Source organism: Spodoptera frugiperda, chromosome 18 (assembly GCF_023101765.2).
Source record: "Spodoptera frugiperda isolate SF20-4 chromosome 18, AGI-APGP_CSIRO_Sfru_2.0, whole genome shotgun sequence".
Classification (NCBI taxonomy): domain Eukaryota; kingdom Metazoa; phylum Arthropoda; class Insecta; order Lepidoptera; family Noctuidae; genus Spodoptera; species Spodoptera frugiperda.
The window spans coordinates 9,603,065-9,623,088 of NC_064229.1; the positions used below are offsets into that span (position 1 = coordinate 9,603,065).

At 32.8% G+C, this 20,024-nt stretch overlaps 1 protein-coding gene across 1 annotated transcript in view; it reads left to right on the forward strand.

Moving 5' to 3' along the window:
• Positions 1-233: 233 nt before the first annotated feature.
• Positions 234-20,024, forward strand: part of LOC118277931 (uncharacterized) — a 111,348-nt gene continuing 91,557 nt past the window's right edge. The window contains exon 1 of the mRNA XM_035596953.2: positions 234-1,201. Within this exon, the coding sequence (XP_035452846.2) occupies positions 1,051-1,201 (151 nt within the window). The 5' untranslated portion in view covers positions 234-1,050. The remainder of the gene's footprint in view (positions 1,202-20,024) is intronic.

Genomic DNA, 20,024 nt, shown 5'->3' on the forward strand with positions numbered 1-20,024 from the left:
CACCCCATACTAACACAGCCCTCCCATTGGCCAGTTCACTTTGGCGCGCTTTCTACATCCAAAACCCAAAATGCACACTATCGTCTCTTCCCCTTCCACTAAGGGAAGATTTTGTATCATCGAAACGAGAGAGACACACTTCGTCGATTGCTCTTGTAACATGATGTAACCTGATTGAAAAGAGATAGACATATTCAGAATTAGAAAGGGGGAAAGGGACGGGGAGAGCGCTGTGGACGTTGATTGTAGTAGTGGAGTGCGAAGGGAGCGTGCTACCGTGCGTTCCACTATTTATAATCAAATGGGTTTCGTTGGTGTGCGTGTGTGCACACGTTATGCACCACACTAACACAAGGGGACGCGTCGAGCGAGGCAATGATGTGCACGAAGTATTATCCCTTATTACACGATTCGCTTCCGCGCCGGCCGCACGTGCAATAGTCGTCTGTCGACCTCTTTTGTAGAGCGGCGTGCGAAGTCAGTTTGTTTACATCGGTTAGCCGCAGCGATGCATAGTGCGTTAGTTAGCGCGATTGTGTCATCGACCGTGCGCTGGTTACACCTAAATTGCGAGTGATTTACGGACAATGCACCGCATGAGTTTTTTGCGGCCAAAACTTTTTGTGAACTTGTGAACTTTTGAGGTCGGAACTTTACCTGTGATCTCATTATCGCCAAATTGAACTGTGTATATTTTCTATTTCGGACCTTGTGCCATTCGGTGTGTCAAAGTGAACTTTTTGAGTGATATTTTCGCAAAATTGACTTTTGAAAAATTTTCACCACGAAAAATTTTTGTACCACTTGAAGATTTTTCTGAATTGTCGGAGAGAGATATTTTGATCTGAAAAATATTTTTAGACGAAAGAAAATCTTTGAAAAATTTGGAGAAAACTTTTTGACTGATTCAAAATTTTTACAAAGTCGAAGATTTGGATTCAAAAGCGGAGAGGAGTTGAACACAAACAGGGACACAGCATTTATGCATAACAAACAAACAGCTATCTGTCCACGTTTCTTCCGTAGAAAAAGACGTTGCGATAAACAAAGATGGCTATAGCATTCAACTTGCCGAGTGAAAGAGAGGCAACAGAGGAGAACTTTTCGCGGCTGAACCGGCTCCTAGCCGAGCTGTACGAAGTTCTGTGCCACATCTTGGTCTCACGACAGCCTGGGCAAGAAGTCCAGGAGAATAGGCGAGGTGAGTGTCCTCGTGAGCATAACACACCACCTTACCACTTAAGATGCAATTCGACCTACATCGTCAACCTAGTGATGGTCGTGGCCATCATAAAGGTCTCCCTCGCGTCGTCTCTCTTCAATACCATCAGATAAAAAGAAGATTGTACTAGATAAGTATTGTTGACAGTGATACTGCAAAGCAGGTCTGGACTGTTGTTACGTATTTTTAAGTCCCTCCGTATTTTTATTTGTGCCTATATGTTTTGGAAGAGATGTTGTGTCCAACTGCACTTAAATTGTAAATGGTGGTACGTCCGAATTAAATCGAGTAGTTCCTACAGCTCGATTTAATTCGTCATTGCAATTCTAACATTTATTCCGCTTTTTTAAAAATGAATTTTGCTTCTTTCCAAATTTGAGTGAAGTTCGACAAAACGCCTCATGATTTCGAAAAATGATAATATTATAATGATAATATTTTTTTATGTCGTGCATTTAATGAAATGTTTATTATCGTACAGAAATATTTTTCTATCAATTTGTTCGTAAGTGCTTTTGCCAATAAATGTTCTGCTGCATTTTATAAAATAATTTTACCAGTGATTACAACTACATTTTACAAAATAGTAGCAATAGGGTGGGATGACTAATTTTTATTTTAAAGTCCGTCTTGTAGATTATTTTAAAATAATTAGACACGTATTTTTATTTTCTTACGGAAATAAATACTTTCGAAGATAATTATTTTGATTTGAAATATCGTGTGACGTCGCTTCTATGTACACTTTGATTCGCTTTATCTAAGTATTATTATCTTACACGACAAAAAAAAATATGTGTCTAATATTTTTTCATTACCTAACTGGCGGACTAAATAAATTTTTAATTTCCATACCCAGTCATCATCCCTATTCATGTAACTGATTGCGATTTACAAGTAATGTTAGTGTTGTTAAGTTTTTTATTTAGTTACATTTCCATTTGATCTCTTGTTTATCAATTTTAGATTCATTTAAAATTAGTTTAATTTATTCCATTCGATTTGATGAAGAAATACATTTAGTTATTAGACTAGACTACTTTTATAAGACACATATATAGATCTCAATTATAATTTTAGTTCCAAATAATTTCGATAGTCATGAATAGATACATTTTCATTTAATTATTTTCATTCGAATCGATTAGACACCAAATATTAGTTAAATTTACGAAAACGTAATGAATTATCGAAGGCTAAAAAAAAAATGTTGAAAATCATTTTGTGGAGTATCTATTATAAAAATAACTCCACTTTTTTTGTATTGTAATTGAATTTATTTTTAGTTTAACTGTAAATATTTTGTCGTATAATATTATCAGGTGGATTAAATTTAATTTTGTTAAAACAAAAACGATTTGTTCCAGAATATTAATTATGTTCTGTTTCGAAAAAAGTGTATAAAAAAATCATTAAAAAAATTGTTTCCTTATTTGTATAAAAATGATATAGGATTAATAATTTTGACTTGTAAATATTGCATTTAAATGTTTGTGATTTTTTTCTCTCATAATAAGCGTTTATACTAATAACAAGTACCTATCGTAGTTAAGGACAGCATGTACTCGAATATATAACCAGGATTGTGTTAATTTTTCACCCAAATATTTTATGGGGTAATCAATGTGAAATAAACTTTATTTTGTAAAACTTAAGTATGTTTTCTTTTCTGATAGACAAACCCGTATAGCAGATACAAAAATATAAGTCAATAAAATTTTGGCTCTACATTGTAGTAATCAATATTTTTTAAAGATAATAATACAATTTTTAGGTGTCTTTCAATATAATATTGTCAAGACTGAAGAAACCTTAAGTCAAACTCAAATAAAAACCATTTATTCCAATTAAATAATGAAAAGGTATTTTTGAAAGTACAACACATAAAGAAATAAATAATACTCTATCGATCTAAATTATATTTTCGTAACAAAAGTTAAATCACATTTAACAAAATCACGACAAACACAAATAAAATTTAAATCATCAATTTACAATCACAACGATAAATCGTTAAATGCGAAAATAATAAATTATACAAGTGACAATCTAAATTCAAGTTCAGCGCAGCACTAACTGGTTAACATAACTCATAAACTTATGTTTACACCAGCCAGTCAGAACTTCTCGTCAATCAAGTCGAAAATATCTCATGTTTACGTTACAAAGCTGTCAGCCAAGGAACATGTTCCGACTAGTTTCAGAATCTCGGGGACAGGATAAATAACACGAATTAAAAACATAGGTATAGGTAATTGTGGTTTATAAATGAACATTTATTTATTTATTAATTTAACGGAATAATATTTTTAATTTTAACGATTGTGCAATAAAATGAAATATTGTGCAAGTTACATTTTATTCAAAAATAATATTTAGAAATTTTAACGAAATAAATGTAGTTTACATTTAATTTTTGAATAAACAATTCCGTTAGGTTAGTCAAATCGTTTTATTAGACAACAGGCAACTACAACTACAGCTATTATTAAAAGTAGTTGTAGTATTATATTTACTCACTAAACATGCACTTAGAATGCAGTTCAGAGAACTATATAAGTTGAAAACGTTAGAGAAACATGAACTAGTTCAGGCTCGGTCGGACGTAAACTTGGCACGCTCTAAATCGTGGTTGCAGTCACGAGTCGAAATGGTCCAAGTAATAAACTTATAACTTACATGTGGATTATTTTTACTATAGCAATATTAATACTTGGACATTCTATTCCTAGGATTAAATGTATTTTTGGTACCTACGCAATGTTAGTTAGCATTTTTTGTTGGTTGCTAAGAGTGGTCGTCCTCTGTGGACGCCCTCAGCCTAGCATCTAGGGTACATAGGATTTTAAGTCAAGACTGACCGTCTAACTTATGTAATGAAATAAAAAGAACTTACAAAAATGGAATCAGATTAAGGGTGATTTTCTAATTAACAGATCATTTTTATTTGTAGAATAAAATTAATACCTGACTATTTTTGTAAGGAAATACTAACAATTTTGGTCTAAAAATCTTTGCTAACAAAAAAGCACTAATATTAAAATAATCAATAAAATTAAACTACAAGCACTAAGTAAAACTACCACTTCAAGTTATACGCTATCAATTCATAAATTACACCAAGACATTGGCAATGGACTCGATGCAAAGCGTTCGACAATCGAAAGCGAAAATCGATGGCAACTGGACAAATCGTGGACGAAGAAAACGAAAACTATATGAAATGCAATACTTATTGCATACAAATGATTATGGATGCAATTATATAATCGATTATAGTAGCATGAGTTGATAGAGTAGGAATAATTATGGCATATCTAACAATTATAGGAGTTATGTTCTATGAGATTTTTGTCGAGTACGATTTAATAGATTAAGCAAATGATATAAGTTTTTAAACTGACTTGGTCACTAGTAATATCATTAGAACTTAAAACGGGATATTTACCATGTTTATTAGTTTTTGTAAGTTTCCGATATTTCGGCACTGTTGCAAGCGCCATGATCGCGGATTACACACTTATATGGATGAACTGACGCTTCATCCGTGAAAGTTCTAATGATATGATTAGCAAATGAATTAGAAACAAATTGGGGAATGGATATGAAAGGGTGATTTATCTGACAAGTGATACAAATAAAGTATTATAATTTAAGCAAGGAAATCATATAGTAATTGATATTGACATTAGTAAGAGAGAGTATTAGTATTCAATGAATGAGTAAAGTCTTAAACGGTTGTCGAACTTCCAAACAAAATTTCACAGAGGAATCAGAAAGCAAAATTCATGTTTAAACTGTGTGGTCTTTAAAAATAGGAAAAACAAATCCATTGTACTTCGTGTTACACCAATATTTTTTCGATCTTCCCAAAGCTTTAGAGTTGGTGGTCTTCGTGTATTTCTTAAATGGTAAGTATAAAACTATTTTGGGAAAGTAAGTCACGGTTTTGAAGAACAGACTGATTTTTCGATTACGATTGATGTGGAAAGGTATGGTTCAGTAGCTCTTAGAGCTTTTTTTCTTTTTTCTGTCAACGATATTGCCGTCGGCTTTTGTTAGAGGCTCACTGTCTTTTTTTTGGACAACCATTTCGATAAGTAATCAAGAAATAATAGTTTTGATGTCTCATTGAAGAGCAATGAATTCAGTAGCTGCATTTGATGATTTGAAGATGTTTTTTGTTTCACTTTCATTTCTTTTTTCATTGATAGATGTGTTATTGAGTGATCATATTGATACGGTAGTTTTAGGAGTATTATCTTCTATTTGTAAGTTGGCTGATTCATCATCTTTTTATATTCAGTCTACTCAATCAGATTTATTTCATTCTAGCATAACAACGTGTATTATGTATCTGATCTAATAATGCTTTTAAAATAGTCTTATATGGCGTCTTAGCAATTGTTTATGTTACATAAGTTTTTAAACTGACATGGTCACTAACACTATCATTAGAACTTGATACGGGATATTTATATTGTAGTGTTTATGTTACGTTAGAGAATGAGATGAGATATTAGATTTCCAAGTAATTAATAGTTGCTCCTGAAGTTACTTATTATTTAGTGAATAATCCAAACAATTTAATTCAGTTAAAAGGCAACGCCAAAACAAAGCTAGATTTAAATATTATATCGAATTTAAGACGCCTTTTATATTATTATGTTAATTTTGGTCTATTTATGCTCAAAATTAGCACTTTGTTAACACTAACTTTGTAGTCAGTGGTCAAAATCTGTTCAAATTAGATTTATTAGTCTGATTTGCTATTAATATTGTTAGCATTTGAATTATTAGAACCTTACCTAAGATCCAATAAAAATTTAGCAAAAAATATATTGGAAGATATTTTATTTAAAGGATAATAACGATAACAGTCTTTTTATAGTTTGAATTACAAAAAATTACTTTGTTATCAGAGAGATATGATAGACAACGAGAATAATAATCGTAAGTCAGATTCAATCGAATTCTTAAAATGTGACCACCACATACACACTGGGGCGCAGTATTGCTGATGTCTGATCCGGAGCTGCGGACTACCTAGCGGGCTTACCGTGGCTCTGGCTCAAAAAGCAGGAGAAGGAACGGGGTGGTTTTTAGTCAGAAAGAGTCTGGCACTCCGTCTCGCCTCGCCCAAGGCTTGAGTAGTCATTGGATGATTGCCCCCAGTTAAAAAAGGGTACTTTTAATTTGGCCCATCTTTAATAATATCGCCAATCTAGTCGCTAAGTATAGATCCGTCTATTTGTTCAAAAGCTTCAAATAAATATAAACAGTACATTGAAATTCAAACTGTAGGTACGTAGATTGGAATAAATTATTCAAAATGATTAGATTGGACAACTGCTTTGGTTTCTAATTTGTTCATATTAAAACTGGACTCAGTTGTTTGTTGGTCATTTAGTTTATCTGTTAGAAGATTTTATCTAATTATTGTTGTCTTTGTCTTTTGTCTTAGAGACTAATAGAATAGAATTATTATATTTATTGGCAATGCTTGCAAATGTTTCTTATTTAGATTTTGATACTGAGTATAGTTTTGATATTAGCTAGTGATGATTTAGCGTGGTAAACAAGAAAACGGATCACCTGATGGTAAGCAATCGCCGCCGCCCATGGACATCCGAAACACCAGTCAGGCATCACAAACTTGTGATGTACGTTGCCGGCTTTTTGAGGGTTAGGAATTTAAGGGTTGTTGGGGAATCGGGCATTGGAAAGTTTAGGAAGGGGCCTCCGGTAACGTCATTTACACAACTAAAGCGTTGTTTCACGTCTGTTGTCTGTGAGGCCGTGGTATCACTCCGGTCGAACCGGCTCATTTCTGCCGAAGTATGGCTCTCTCATAATTAGACTATCCGCCTATCTGTGAGAATTTAGAGTCTAATTAATATCTAATATGATTTTTAATATTAAATCAATATCTTCAAAAGTCAATTGAACGTTAAACCGTTTCAACACTTACTCCATATTCGTCTTCCGACTCATTAGACATTCTACCGTCAACAAGCAAAACAAAACACTCTCCAAAATATATTTTAACACAAAAATGGGCAATAACAATACAACTAAACGAGAGTAAATCAATACTTTTTACTGACAAAAAAAGACAATAAAATACTGGGTCAGAACAAGTTCAATCACATATGTAGGGTTCCGTACTAACACACTTTTTATATTTTATGTTAAAGTTCGGAGGACTTACTTAGAAACCAATTTGTTCTGTCTGGTTTTTATACTCTTCACAATTTAGTTAAGAAGTTCATAATAATTTAGGTGTTTCATTACAGATACAAACTGGTTACTAACGTAATTAGTTGAATACGGCCAAAGCAAACATTAAATTAACAGTCTTTTGCATGTAATATCTGCGATTTTCCACTTTATTTTGTATCCATTGTAATCATTGTAATCAATGTTACCAAAAACCTTTATAAATATCAATCTGAATACGTCTGTCTCAACAGTTTACAATTTAATAACCCTTAAAAGAGATAGTCTAGTCTACCAAAACGGGGTCCTAAAACACCCTACCCACAGAACCCTAAAAAGCGAGTCCCGTACAAAACTGTACACTACTACGAACCTTTTTTTTTGTACGGAGTCTTTTTATAAAAGGAGTCTTAATATATTCCACAGGTGGTGTCCCAAACAGGTGCCTAGGTGTTTTTTTTTTCGAGACAAGTTCAGACAAGTTCAATAGGGCTTTGTATGGCTCTACTCTTAGCCCCGATTTGGTATATTTTGATGCTTTTTTTCTATATTTATGAAGAAAAGAAAGAACGAATGATAATTTATTGCAACGCGCTCTGAATTTTAAAAAGGTTTTATGTGATTCGTTGGTTTTTTTGGTATTTTTAAACCAGTAGCTGTTATAGGGTTGAATTTTAAGTTTAGAATTTTGTATTTTATTGCTTTTCGTGAATAGTTTATGAAGTTGCGCTGGGGCAATTTATTGTGATAGTGTTTTAAATCAGAAGATAATGAAAATTAGGGATGAGATGGCCTCATTAATTTGATGGCCGTGAAGGTATACGTAGTTTGTGAAACTAAGATCTTGACTCCATTGTGGACCATAAAAATGGTTGACTCTGATAATTTCAGCAAAAACTAGACATTTAGAAATTACGATGTATATCTTGTACATACTTTTTATGGAATTGGAGACAAACGAGTAGACGGGTCACCTGATGGTAAGCGATCAGCGCCGTGGACAACACCAGAGGAGACACAGGTGTGTTGCCAGCCTTTTAAAAAGGAATACGCTCTTTTCTTAAAGGTTTGAAGATCGTATAGGTTCGGAAATACTGCCGACTACTGTATATATTTCGTCTGCTGTCAAATAAATTCAAAACTAACTATTACCTAAGTGTTGAAATTGAGAATAGTTCAGTCAATAACACACTTCGGGCTGACTACTTTTTTTTAAATGCCTAATTAAAAGGAGGTTCATATGAATAAAAACAGATTAAAAAATAGCACAACGACATAAGTCAGGTCAGCTAGTAAACATAAAATAATTTGTCAAAACTGGCTGGAATAATAATTGTGTTCTCATTACGAATTTATGAATTCAGAACACCTGTTCTAGGGACCTTTCTGCACTTTGAAATATACTGTAGAGCTTAAATGCATTTTCAACCCTTTCGTTTTAGTATAGGGTTGAAATTCCTTTGAAGTTAGCTGTCTTTTTGGTGTAGCTTAATGTGCAACGTCTGCACGATTGAATATATAAATATTAAAAGTCTTAAAGCGTATGGGGGTAAGCAGGAATCCTTTTATAGTTATTAAATGGTTTGTAAAATAAGTTTAAAAAGGGATTTTTGTGGCAAACGGCTCTTTTATTGCATAGAAAAAACAGGTTCAGTATTGTGGTTAATCTATTTTTAGAAAGAGTTAAATGAGTGAAAAAATTATGCAGTGTGATTTTTTTTAATTAGTAGTTTTAAAGATGTTTCACCGAGTTTGCTTTTTGTTATTATGCTAGTAGAAAAGAAGACGGTTAGTAAAGTTATTTGCTCATAATTTTTTCTCATTAAGTATTTCTTTAGTAAACGCAAGTTTCTTTTTGATATATTCTGATTGGTGGATATGTTTAAAAGTGATTGATGGTAATTAGATTCAGACCACTCCATACTTTATTTTTTTTATGAGATACAGGTGCGTCACTGACTTCTCCCGCCTCCTGCTTTTCGAACCGGAGCCCCGGTAAACCCGCAAAGTAGTCTGCAGCTCCAGATTAGGGGCCTTTTGGGGGTTAGGAATTGCGATTGAGACTTTGGTGTTGGGGAGATTGAAGAGGGAGGTTTGGGCCTCCGGTAATCTTTTCTCTCTATTCTATTTCTGTTAAGCCGAATCTATACAATTTTTGAAACTTAAATATATTTAACTAGATAAGGATTTCCAAGTGAGAAGTTTTCAAGACAGTCATATTATCTATTAGCCAATAAATTTAACTGACATTAATAATATACCTAAGTAAAACTTTAAAATGAAAAGTGATACGGTTTTTATCATAAAATACATAATTCTGCCTTAAAACGTAGATACACAACCAGTTAACTTAGACCCTTTAACATTTAACGTTACAATAAAAGCTCCTAATAGTGGAGGGTTCAAGATAAATTGGTTAAAGTTACCTTAGTAGGTTTATGGATCCAAAAGTAATTTCATAGCGTTTTGATTATAATTTTGAAATCCGTATCAAATTTTTATGAAGGAAATTCATTATAGCACCTCTTTATAAATATTATGTTTTGAGTTTTAATTATTAAATAAATAAATAAAAAATAAATAAATTAGTTATCAGCTTACTCACGCAACCGCTTGATGAGGAACTCGACTAGTTTCAAGATATGCTAGAGGCTCATTTTCATGACCAGTATTCCGCGATAATCGTCGCGTTGTATGTCTATAACAATAATTAACTTTTAGTTCCGATTATTCTTCACCCGACCCGGGACCGAATATGTACAAGACTCTTTGCTCGAAAATCAGTTACCATGAAACTTAAGACAACTGGACCTTCATATTTATTATTTTACAGAATAATGAGACGCCATATTTTAATTAAACACCTATATAGTATATTTTATCCTATAAAACAATGCTCATCTATAAATAGTTTTTGGACAACCATGGGAAAAAATTAAATAACAATGAAATTAGTGTATAAAGTGCATTATTTTATTAACATAAGAAAATGGCCGTTTAGTTTGTAACAATACTTCATTTACGTAATAACTTTATGAAGTTTCTTTTATGGATTGTCTACATCGTAAGCTAAGCGATAAAGCGAAGCGATGCGTCTCTTGTATAGCATAACTGTTGAGCTGAATGTAGGATTGTTGTTTTAACCCTAGAAAGATAGTCTGCGTAAAAATTACGCATGCGTTTTCGAAATATAGCTCTATGTTTCTTAATAGTGGGAATCCATAGATGTGCGTTTAGGACATCTCATTCGTCGCTAGGAGCTTCCATATGGCGCAAGTGGCAGTAAGGTAAGTATAACCGATTTTAAGATATAACGACCCCATGCGTTAAAATTACGCATGATTATCTTTTACGTGACTTTTATGATTTTGATTAGTATAATATTTTTTTTTATTTTTTTGATGTTATTGTAATTGTACTTATATTATTACTAACATTAATAGTTTCTTTTATAGATATTGGTGCAACAATAGGAAGTAGTAATTTGGACGAAGACCGTATCCTGGCCAGTCTCATGCAAAGTGACGACGAGCTTCCCTGTGAGGATACCGATTGTGAAGTAGGTGACCATGAGAGTGAAGATGACGTGCTGAGCGACACAAAAGCAGCTTTTATAGATGACTTAGAAGTAGGCAGAAGAAAATACTGAAGAACCTGTAGTAAAAAAAGGACTTTACTGTACTTTTTGCCCTTCTAAAATAAGGCGAAGGGCAAATGCGTCTTGTAATGTGCCAAAACTGTTTGGAACTGATTTTTATAGAATTCTATGTTCCTATAATATGTATAGGATATTGTTATTGTTGATTATGTGAAAAAAAGGCCGATTATCATGGTTAAAAATAATTTATAGCAGTAAAAGTAAATGTTAAAAAGTTTATTTGATTTATGACTGAAGTTTATAAGTTTGGTTTTTTTTCATTAAAAATATATTTATAAATATATTATCTGCAGTTTAAATTATTCTTATATATGTGTCAATATATATAACATACAATTTTATTGAAATAAATTAATAAACACCAACCTACAGCTAAATAAAACACATGCGTAAATTTTACGCATGAGTATCTTTTCCGTACTACACAATATGATTATCTTTCTAGGGTTAAGCAATAGAAACAATGTAACCAAGATTTATATCGTAAACTAGCTTTTGCCCGCGACTTCGTTCGCGTGGAATAGTGACTTCCGGCAAATTTTTGGTTTTAACCACATAGTTCCCGATGTATACTCACTTAGGGCATTGAAAAAAATAGTTTAAAAACGGACTTAAACTAAAGAAATATTATAATCTTTCCGAACTTAAGATGAAAACTAACTTAAAACTAAAGAAAGCTACGAATTACGAATTTATAACAATTAAAAAAGAAATTATATTACAACCTATCCTCTATGCTATAATAACCAAGCTTAAACTAAATAATTTAAAAGAAACGACTTAAATCTAATCTATCTAATTAATTAATAAATTAGACTTACAATTTTATTAAAAAAACTAACTACAGTAACTACTAATAATCGATATCAAACTAAACCTACGTTAAATAATTTAACCAGAAAACCAGGAAAACCCAACAAATAAACTTATTAATTGACAAATACAACGAAACCAATTTATTTAGAATAGGTATACGAAACAGCAGGACCACTACAGACAAATAATCATACGACTGATAATACACTTCTTTTACGATAGTACCGAAGCGCTCGGCCGATACCCAACCAATTGAATGTAACTATCCTATGTCCTTTCTAAGGTTCTAAACTATATCTGTACCAAATTTCAACCAAATCCGTCAAATAGTTGCGGAGATTAATGGTATAAGCATAGAATAGTGTTCGACGTGATTCTTTAATTTGACATAACTTTTTTATTTATGAACCGATTGACATGAAACAAACACTAAATGTAAATTGAAGCATACCACAATATATTCGTGAAAACCGCATCCAACTCGGATCAGCCGTTTCTGAGATTAGCGCGCATAGACACACAGACAAACAGACAAACAGACAAACAGACAAACAGACAAACAGATAAACAGACAAAAAAAAGTTAATTACATTTTTGGGTTCGACATCGACATAACAATAACCCCTGCTATTTTTTTTATTTTTATTTTCAATGTACAGACAGCACTTTTCTACGATTTTATTATATGTATAGATGTGATTTAAAAAGAGTAAGTACTTCTTCATAGGAATCTACATTTTGTAACGAGCAAATAGCTTGACTAGAAGACTGACTGACAGACAGACATTTTTAATATTATTATATATTTGCTTTGACGTTCAAAAGTACCCTCTAGGTCCATTTGAAATAAACAATTTTGACTTCGACTTTGACTTAAAAGACAATAAGAAATATTTTTTAGTTTGAATCTCAATTAAAGTCAACTAATCTTAACTACTCTTCATTGTATGTATATTTGCACTATAGTTTTCACCATTTAAGCTTCGTAACGATAATAAAAGCGTTACAATAAAATAAGATACTACTAACGCCATCTATTGACTACTCTCCACAATAATTTATTGCAAGGTTATTAACCTTTTACCCGTAACAATAAATAATACGCATTAATAATATGATAATAATTTGAGAAACAAACCAAATTGATTTGTATTTATTTATAAACTCCATACATCAAAATAGAGTATTAATTCGTGCGAATCACAATTTGGTACTAGCAACGCCATCTAGTAGTCACATTTTACATTAAAAATTGCATAGTTGTTGACATCCGTATGGGAGTAATGCAAAAGTTAATTTGCATAGTAAAACGTACTTAACTGTCATAAATATAAAGTTGATATTGGGTAATTGAAATTATTATAAAAATTTAACTTATAATTAGCGTATATTATATCTATCTCTTTGTATTCCACAATCCTAACTACATACACAACATTATAGTGATAACTTCATAACAATCATAAACTTAATCGTGGGAATGTTACAGCTCATTGCACATTAATGCAATTACACTGCTTTATATTTTTATAAGAATAAGAATAAACTCACTTAAGAACAATTAAAGTTACTCACATCTTGCTTTACAAACATTCTTGTAATGTGAGCTATTATTATCTTGTAACTCTGTTTACTTAATAGGTACAAAATAAAACAGCTTCTTAGTATTGTAGTACGGTCGTCTTGTTGTCTATTAAGATGGTAATCGAGTAAATGTCCAGTCAATTACCAGGTTTTTTAAGAACCCATAAGGTAACGTAGGGAAAATGGATGATGACAGGGTATGAAATTAAAAAAAAGTCGAAAGCACTTGTTTAATAATTCATATCGATTCTTAGCTTACTATCTTGAAAATTGCGAAATGTTCCATACACTCTTCCATCCACCATTTTAGTAAACTGGGCGATTGTGAACAGACAAAAAATAGCCTAAGTCACTATCCAGCTCCCAACTAATTTCAAAGAAAATCAACTTGTCATAAATTCGCTCTGTTGCAACGTGAAGACAGGACAAACAAACAAACATACTTTCCCATATTAGTATAAATCGTCTATTTCTAACAATTTTGTATAGAACACTAAACTTAATCTCTAAAAAATTAAATTCAAATCTTGACTTAGAAAATAACATACCTAATTTAAGAGCCAAACTTTAGCAAATCACCTAGAAACAAAACAAATACAAATCGCTCCAATCATTTCAAAGATTAACACGAGCAAAATGAATACAGTTCCCATAATTTTCGTGTATTAACTAAGTCGTGACAAGATCCCTTTTGAGAAATTACTGTAAACACAGTTATAATCTTTAAACCCATGATTAAAGAAATTTTTAAAGCAATCAGGGAACCTGCTTTTTTATTTTATGATGCTGTTGAAATGCATCAGGCTTTTGTTGTGTTATGATGTTTGGTAAAGGTTGAACACAGTGACAATAGTTTTAGAATGGAGGTGAAGCTTATGAAGATTGTATCAAAGTCAAAGTCAAATCATTTATTCCAATTAAACCATATACTTAGGTACTTTTGAAACGTCAATAAAGAAAGAAATAAACAATAGTCTGTCAGTCTGTCCGTCAGTGAAGCTAGGTGCTCGTTTCAAAGTGTAGCTTCGAATGGAGAAGAACGAGCAAGAAACTCTTTATATCCTGGATCAAGTCATGTTAATGAGAATGTGTGATAGTAATAATTGGTTAATAATTACCTTATTCTATTGAGGACTTGTTTCACAATGTCTGTATAGCCTCTATGTATCAGATAACTTTGAATTAATAACGTAATGTTTGCACTATCTGTCACATAAGTTTATCGGGCACTTATATGAAGGTGGTGAAACAGGCACTGCGTCTTATACCCGGCAGTGAAAAAGTCAAACTGGTAAATAGTGGGCCTTCCTAATCAGATAGAAAAAGGTTTTAGAAATATTAAGAAAATGAATTAAAAAGAATAAGTAAAGTAATAAAGTAAAAAGAAGAAGTAAAGTCAATAAAATACTTACCCAAACTAAAGGAAACATGATAAATGATATTTATTTTTGCAAGTTGGTTATAAGATAACACTTTTACACGTCAATCTCTTAAATAACTAGATGAAGCCGGCATTTCCTATCCGACTACTCTGAGAAGAAATGCCGCAACAAACTCAGAGGTCATAAGGTCATGAATTAGTCATCCAACACCTACCAATGTTTACAAACAAACAACAGACAATAGGTAAAAATGAATACAAATATCAAAACACCTACATTAGCTCATTCAAAACCACGATACATAAGTTAGTTATAAACCGCAAACATTATTATTTCCTGCTAACACCTCGGACATGAGGAAAACGATCCCATTGTTTTGATATTTTTCTCAGAAACCTTTTTTTAGATCGCCTATCCTTTCCTGGCAAAGCATCTTCGTGATAATCGAGCTTCCACGACTCTATAAAATTGTTCCAGTAACAAATAAAAACAAGTCTGTTTGGGAATTAAGGAAAATTGAGGATATTTAAAGTTGTATTACTCATATTTTTGTCAACGTACTCGTTATTTCTATGGTGTTGCGGGTGTAACCGTGATGATAATCTTCTTACCATCAGGTAATTCATGTGCTCGTTTGATCCTTATACTACATGACCAGGGTTGTCGGATAAGCGTAATGAAACCGCAGGTTACGCCCACTAATGCTTAGGGAATTGAAAATATTCTCATCTTTGAATCACTCTTATACATTACTTAATTCAATGTTCTTTTTGTTTCAGGTAAGTGCCAGTTATTTTTACTACGATCTCGCAACTTACGTGAATTCGGTAAGTCTGTGATTGTGTTTCCTATTAACTTTGATAAAGTATACCATAACATCATCAACAAACAGCTCAAGCCTCCAAACATACAATAAGCTTTCCAATACTCTATATAGAAGTTGTGAATCAACTCAACCATAAAGTTCAAGCACTTTTGTTACACCCAAACTTAACCTTAAAAAAACTGTTACACTGACCGAAACCCAAAACCAAATTAAGCCTGCAGTTGATAAAGAAAATCATTTCAAAACTGAACTTTATCTTAAAGATAATAAGGAACTGGGTATAAATGCAAATAACGACCTCAATAATGAATCCTAATTTAATACAGATAAGGTCGTTAATAATGTTGATGAAGGTGGCGATAACGGTAAAGATGTCTTAGTATTTTCGAGACCGATCCATCATACAAAGTTTATTAAGCGTCGGATTAACTTTCAACTTGAAGTCGGTAAGGTGACACAATCCTTATTAGATGACAAGATAACACATGATAACTTAGAAAGTGTGACGAGAAAATAGGATTAAGATGGACAAAAACAACAAAAAATGTTAAACTGGTTTCAATTAAAATATAATAATATACTGGATTAATGTGAACTCAGGTTACAAGTTTCCTAGTAAACTAGAAAATAAGCGAAGTAATGTCGAAATAACACCAAAATTAAACTTACAACAACTATGGGACACTTTGTATGCAAATACGAGTACATGTTATGAAGACAAAGTATTATTACTGTACTAAGTAATACTTATTCCAGTCAATCAAAAAGGAAAATAAACCTATTTAGTTATTTATTCAAAGGTAAAACAGTAACCTAACAATGGTTCAAAAATACCTGATTGCAACTCTTTGTGTAAACGGTCTCCTGATTCATTGGGTGCAATGAACTTGAGTCGACACCGATTTTCTACAGCACAACTGTATTGACTTTTGATCTAATGTTAATATCCTTTATCGACACAAACAGAGTTTAACACAACAAAACTAAGATGGAACCGGAACGAAACCATAAATCATAACAAGTAACACCATAAGCAAACTCCAATAGACAATATCTGATGCAGCACTAGACAATGATAAATTTGCCACGAACACTACTCAAAATTCGAAAACTATAACTTTAAGTACATAGAAATAGGATTCAAAATCCGTAGCAGCGAAGGTTGTGGAGCAGCAAATACATGTTGGCAAAGCACCAACAAAATAAGAAAGGATAGTAGTAAGAAATTGTCTAGTACCAAAGGCTTATGGGCGTTGCGCTTCATTTAGCAAAAGTATATCGAATTCATCATGTGTAACGTCTGTGTTGTGTGTTTTTATTAAAAATTGTACGACATAATGGGACTACGATGTCGTTTAAGCTTGATGGCGTATGCTGCGACAATATATATGAAGATAGTCTTCTATAATGTTCGTAAGCTTTCAAGGAAATATGAATTGTGGCCAGCCATGATTAGGTTTGATGTTTTTGTTAAGTTCTGATTTATGAGGTTGAATTTATTGTCTGTCTGTAAAATTTCCTTTTATTACAAAATGTGTTAGGTACTGTTTTGTGTGTATGGTAACATCTTGCCTTTATTTGTAGTTTTTGGAATAGACATTAGTATTTTTTATTAATTCTTCGCATGTCTTAAGATTTTGATTATAAATTATTTATTCAAATGAACGATACGGAATTAACGTAATTTATAATCACATGATTAAGTAAAACATTTTGATTTGTTAGCTTACTGAGCAAGCAATTAGCATCAATAACAAATTACCCCTCAATAATTTCCATACTTAACATAAACCATCTATCTTTTCTGTCAAAAGCATTAACATTTGCACTATACATGTCATCTATTGCTTTGTCAAAATGCTTATCGTTGTACTATAAAGCGGTAATGGACGTTGTATTTACAAATAGTCACGACTGTGCATTATGTTTTAGTGTCATTTTATCGACATGATATTATGACATTGATGAGTTGCTAGTCGCTACTTATGGTGCTTTTAGCGTCCCGATTTAAAATATGACACGTCTTTTTGTGGTTACTACCGAGTCCAAGTAATATTTCATAGGTAATTAGCAATATTTCATATCTATGAGCTTTTAGTGGGATGAAAGTGGTCTGATGTGTGGTAAGATGGAATAAAATGTTGGTATGTCGGCTTTAGCTAAGTGATGTTGCGGAGTTATCTTGAGGTGTCTCATATTAATGCTGATTCTTATGTGTAGCCTGGATTACTTTTTACTGTGTGTCGTCAATGTAACTTTGAATTTCTTTTTAATATCAGAAATCGAGATTGATCCCCTCTCTCTCTCTCACTGTAGTCAAGTTCTATAGTTTAGTAGGTTTAGTTACACATAAGTAAGCATAGATTTACTACTATGAAACAGAAAACTCAATCCTCGGACTTTAAAAAATATGCGTTGTCATTTTTAATTCCAATTTAGTCATGATAATCGTTTTGAAAAGTCTCTCGTTTAGCATTAATTTCATCATCGAAAACAAAGCAATTGAAAGACAAATCGTCTATCGCTTCGTAGTCTCTAGTTTTTTTTTTATGATCACCAATTACACCATCAACACGTGCCCAAAAGACCCATAACAACCAAACAATTTCACTTAAACATATTTTTATTGCCAAGCCTTATCTCATATGACATCATGGCACTTATGGTATACGCACTTGTAACTATACAACCAGTATAAACTGACCTTTGAATGTGCGAGAGATTATAGAAAACGAGACCAAGATAAACTGGTTTTGTACAGCTTGATCTGTAGCCACGCACTTGTAAATCACTCTTTCATGGTTATGTTAAAATATTAATTGATTACTCCCATAAAGCGTAGCACGTGGCCGTACTCAATGTTTTGTTAATTGACACAGACATACACTGTGATTTTTATCTTCATATTTTTGGAGTACTTTTGGTCGTGGCTCTGTGTGGTCAAATGCTTTATTGATTAGCTGATTATCTATTTCAAGATGACACTTGAAAAAAGGAGTAGAGATAGGGACACAGAACAGCAAATTTATATAAGAAAACTCATTCACAATACTTTTGACGTAGGTATTTTTGGAGACACGGGGAGACTTTTACATCCGAAAATTATTGTCTCAGAAAATATTCCTTGGTTTTTGTAGAAGTTTGAAGGAAATTTCTATCGCCCTATGTCTGTGTCGTGTGTCGATCTGTTCTGTGTCCCTGTCTCTACATCTTTTTTCAAATGTCATCTTGAAATAAATTTCCTAAAGATTAGGAATAGTAGAACTTAATCGGAGTGATTGTCATCTTCCTAAAAGTCAAACATAAAACGAACTATACTATAAAATAAAAATATACAGTCAACAGTCACTCAAAATTAAAACTTATACAGTAAGTAACCTTTAGTTGGAACCCACAGCATAAAGATACAACTATGATACTTATTAGTATGGAGACCCACACGCGTCGCTTGCAACGTCACCGTGACACACTGCAGTGACTGCGTTTGATTACAAAATAAGAAACCCTTAATCCTAAATTAGGCACTTTTGAAACGTCAAATTGAATTGTCCGTCAGTCCGTTCCAAAGTGTTGCTTCGAATGGAAAAGAACGAGGAAGAATCTCCATCGTTACTCTTTCAAAAAAAATGAATATTACAATATTTTGTATAGCTGTGATTATTTTACTTACATAGTTCAGTTTTTCCATCGTTTGTTCGTTCGTTCTACGTGGAAGACTAAGGGGAGGCTTTTGTTCAACAGTGGACGTCTTCCAGCTGATGATGATGAGTTTGTTCATTTCTTCTGTTGCTCAAGTGGATGCAAATTGAGGTAGTGGTTTCGGTATTGATACTCTAATCGGAAAAAATCGCCTCTCAAAGAGCCATTTGATGACCAAAGATACAGTACTCTCAATGGATCTTGGCAGGTCTGAACTACGTGCCGAAGGCTGCGCAATAAGTTTTTTTAGAACCAAATGGTGGCATGAGGCGAGGTGGGGGCGGCGATCTAGGCTAGAGATTGACCATTTCTAAATACAATTGACCCTTTACACTTATTGCGCAGCCTTCTGCACGTAGTTCAGACCTGCCAAGATCCATTAAGAGTACTGTACCACCCACTAGGACCAATGCACGACTGAGGCTGCGGACAATCACAAGCTGTTTCGGCTTGAAACAGAAGTTGGAACGGGGTGATTTTCAGTCATTAAGAGTCTATATATACTCCCTCTTGCCTCGCTCAAGACAGGAAAAGTCATTGGATGATTTGCTCCTTTAAAAAAGGGCAAATCCAGTGTGATGTATCACACTGGATTTGCCCTTATTATAGAGGATCGGT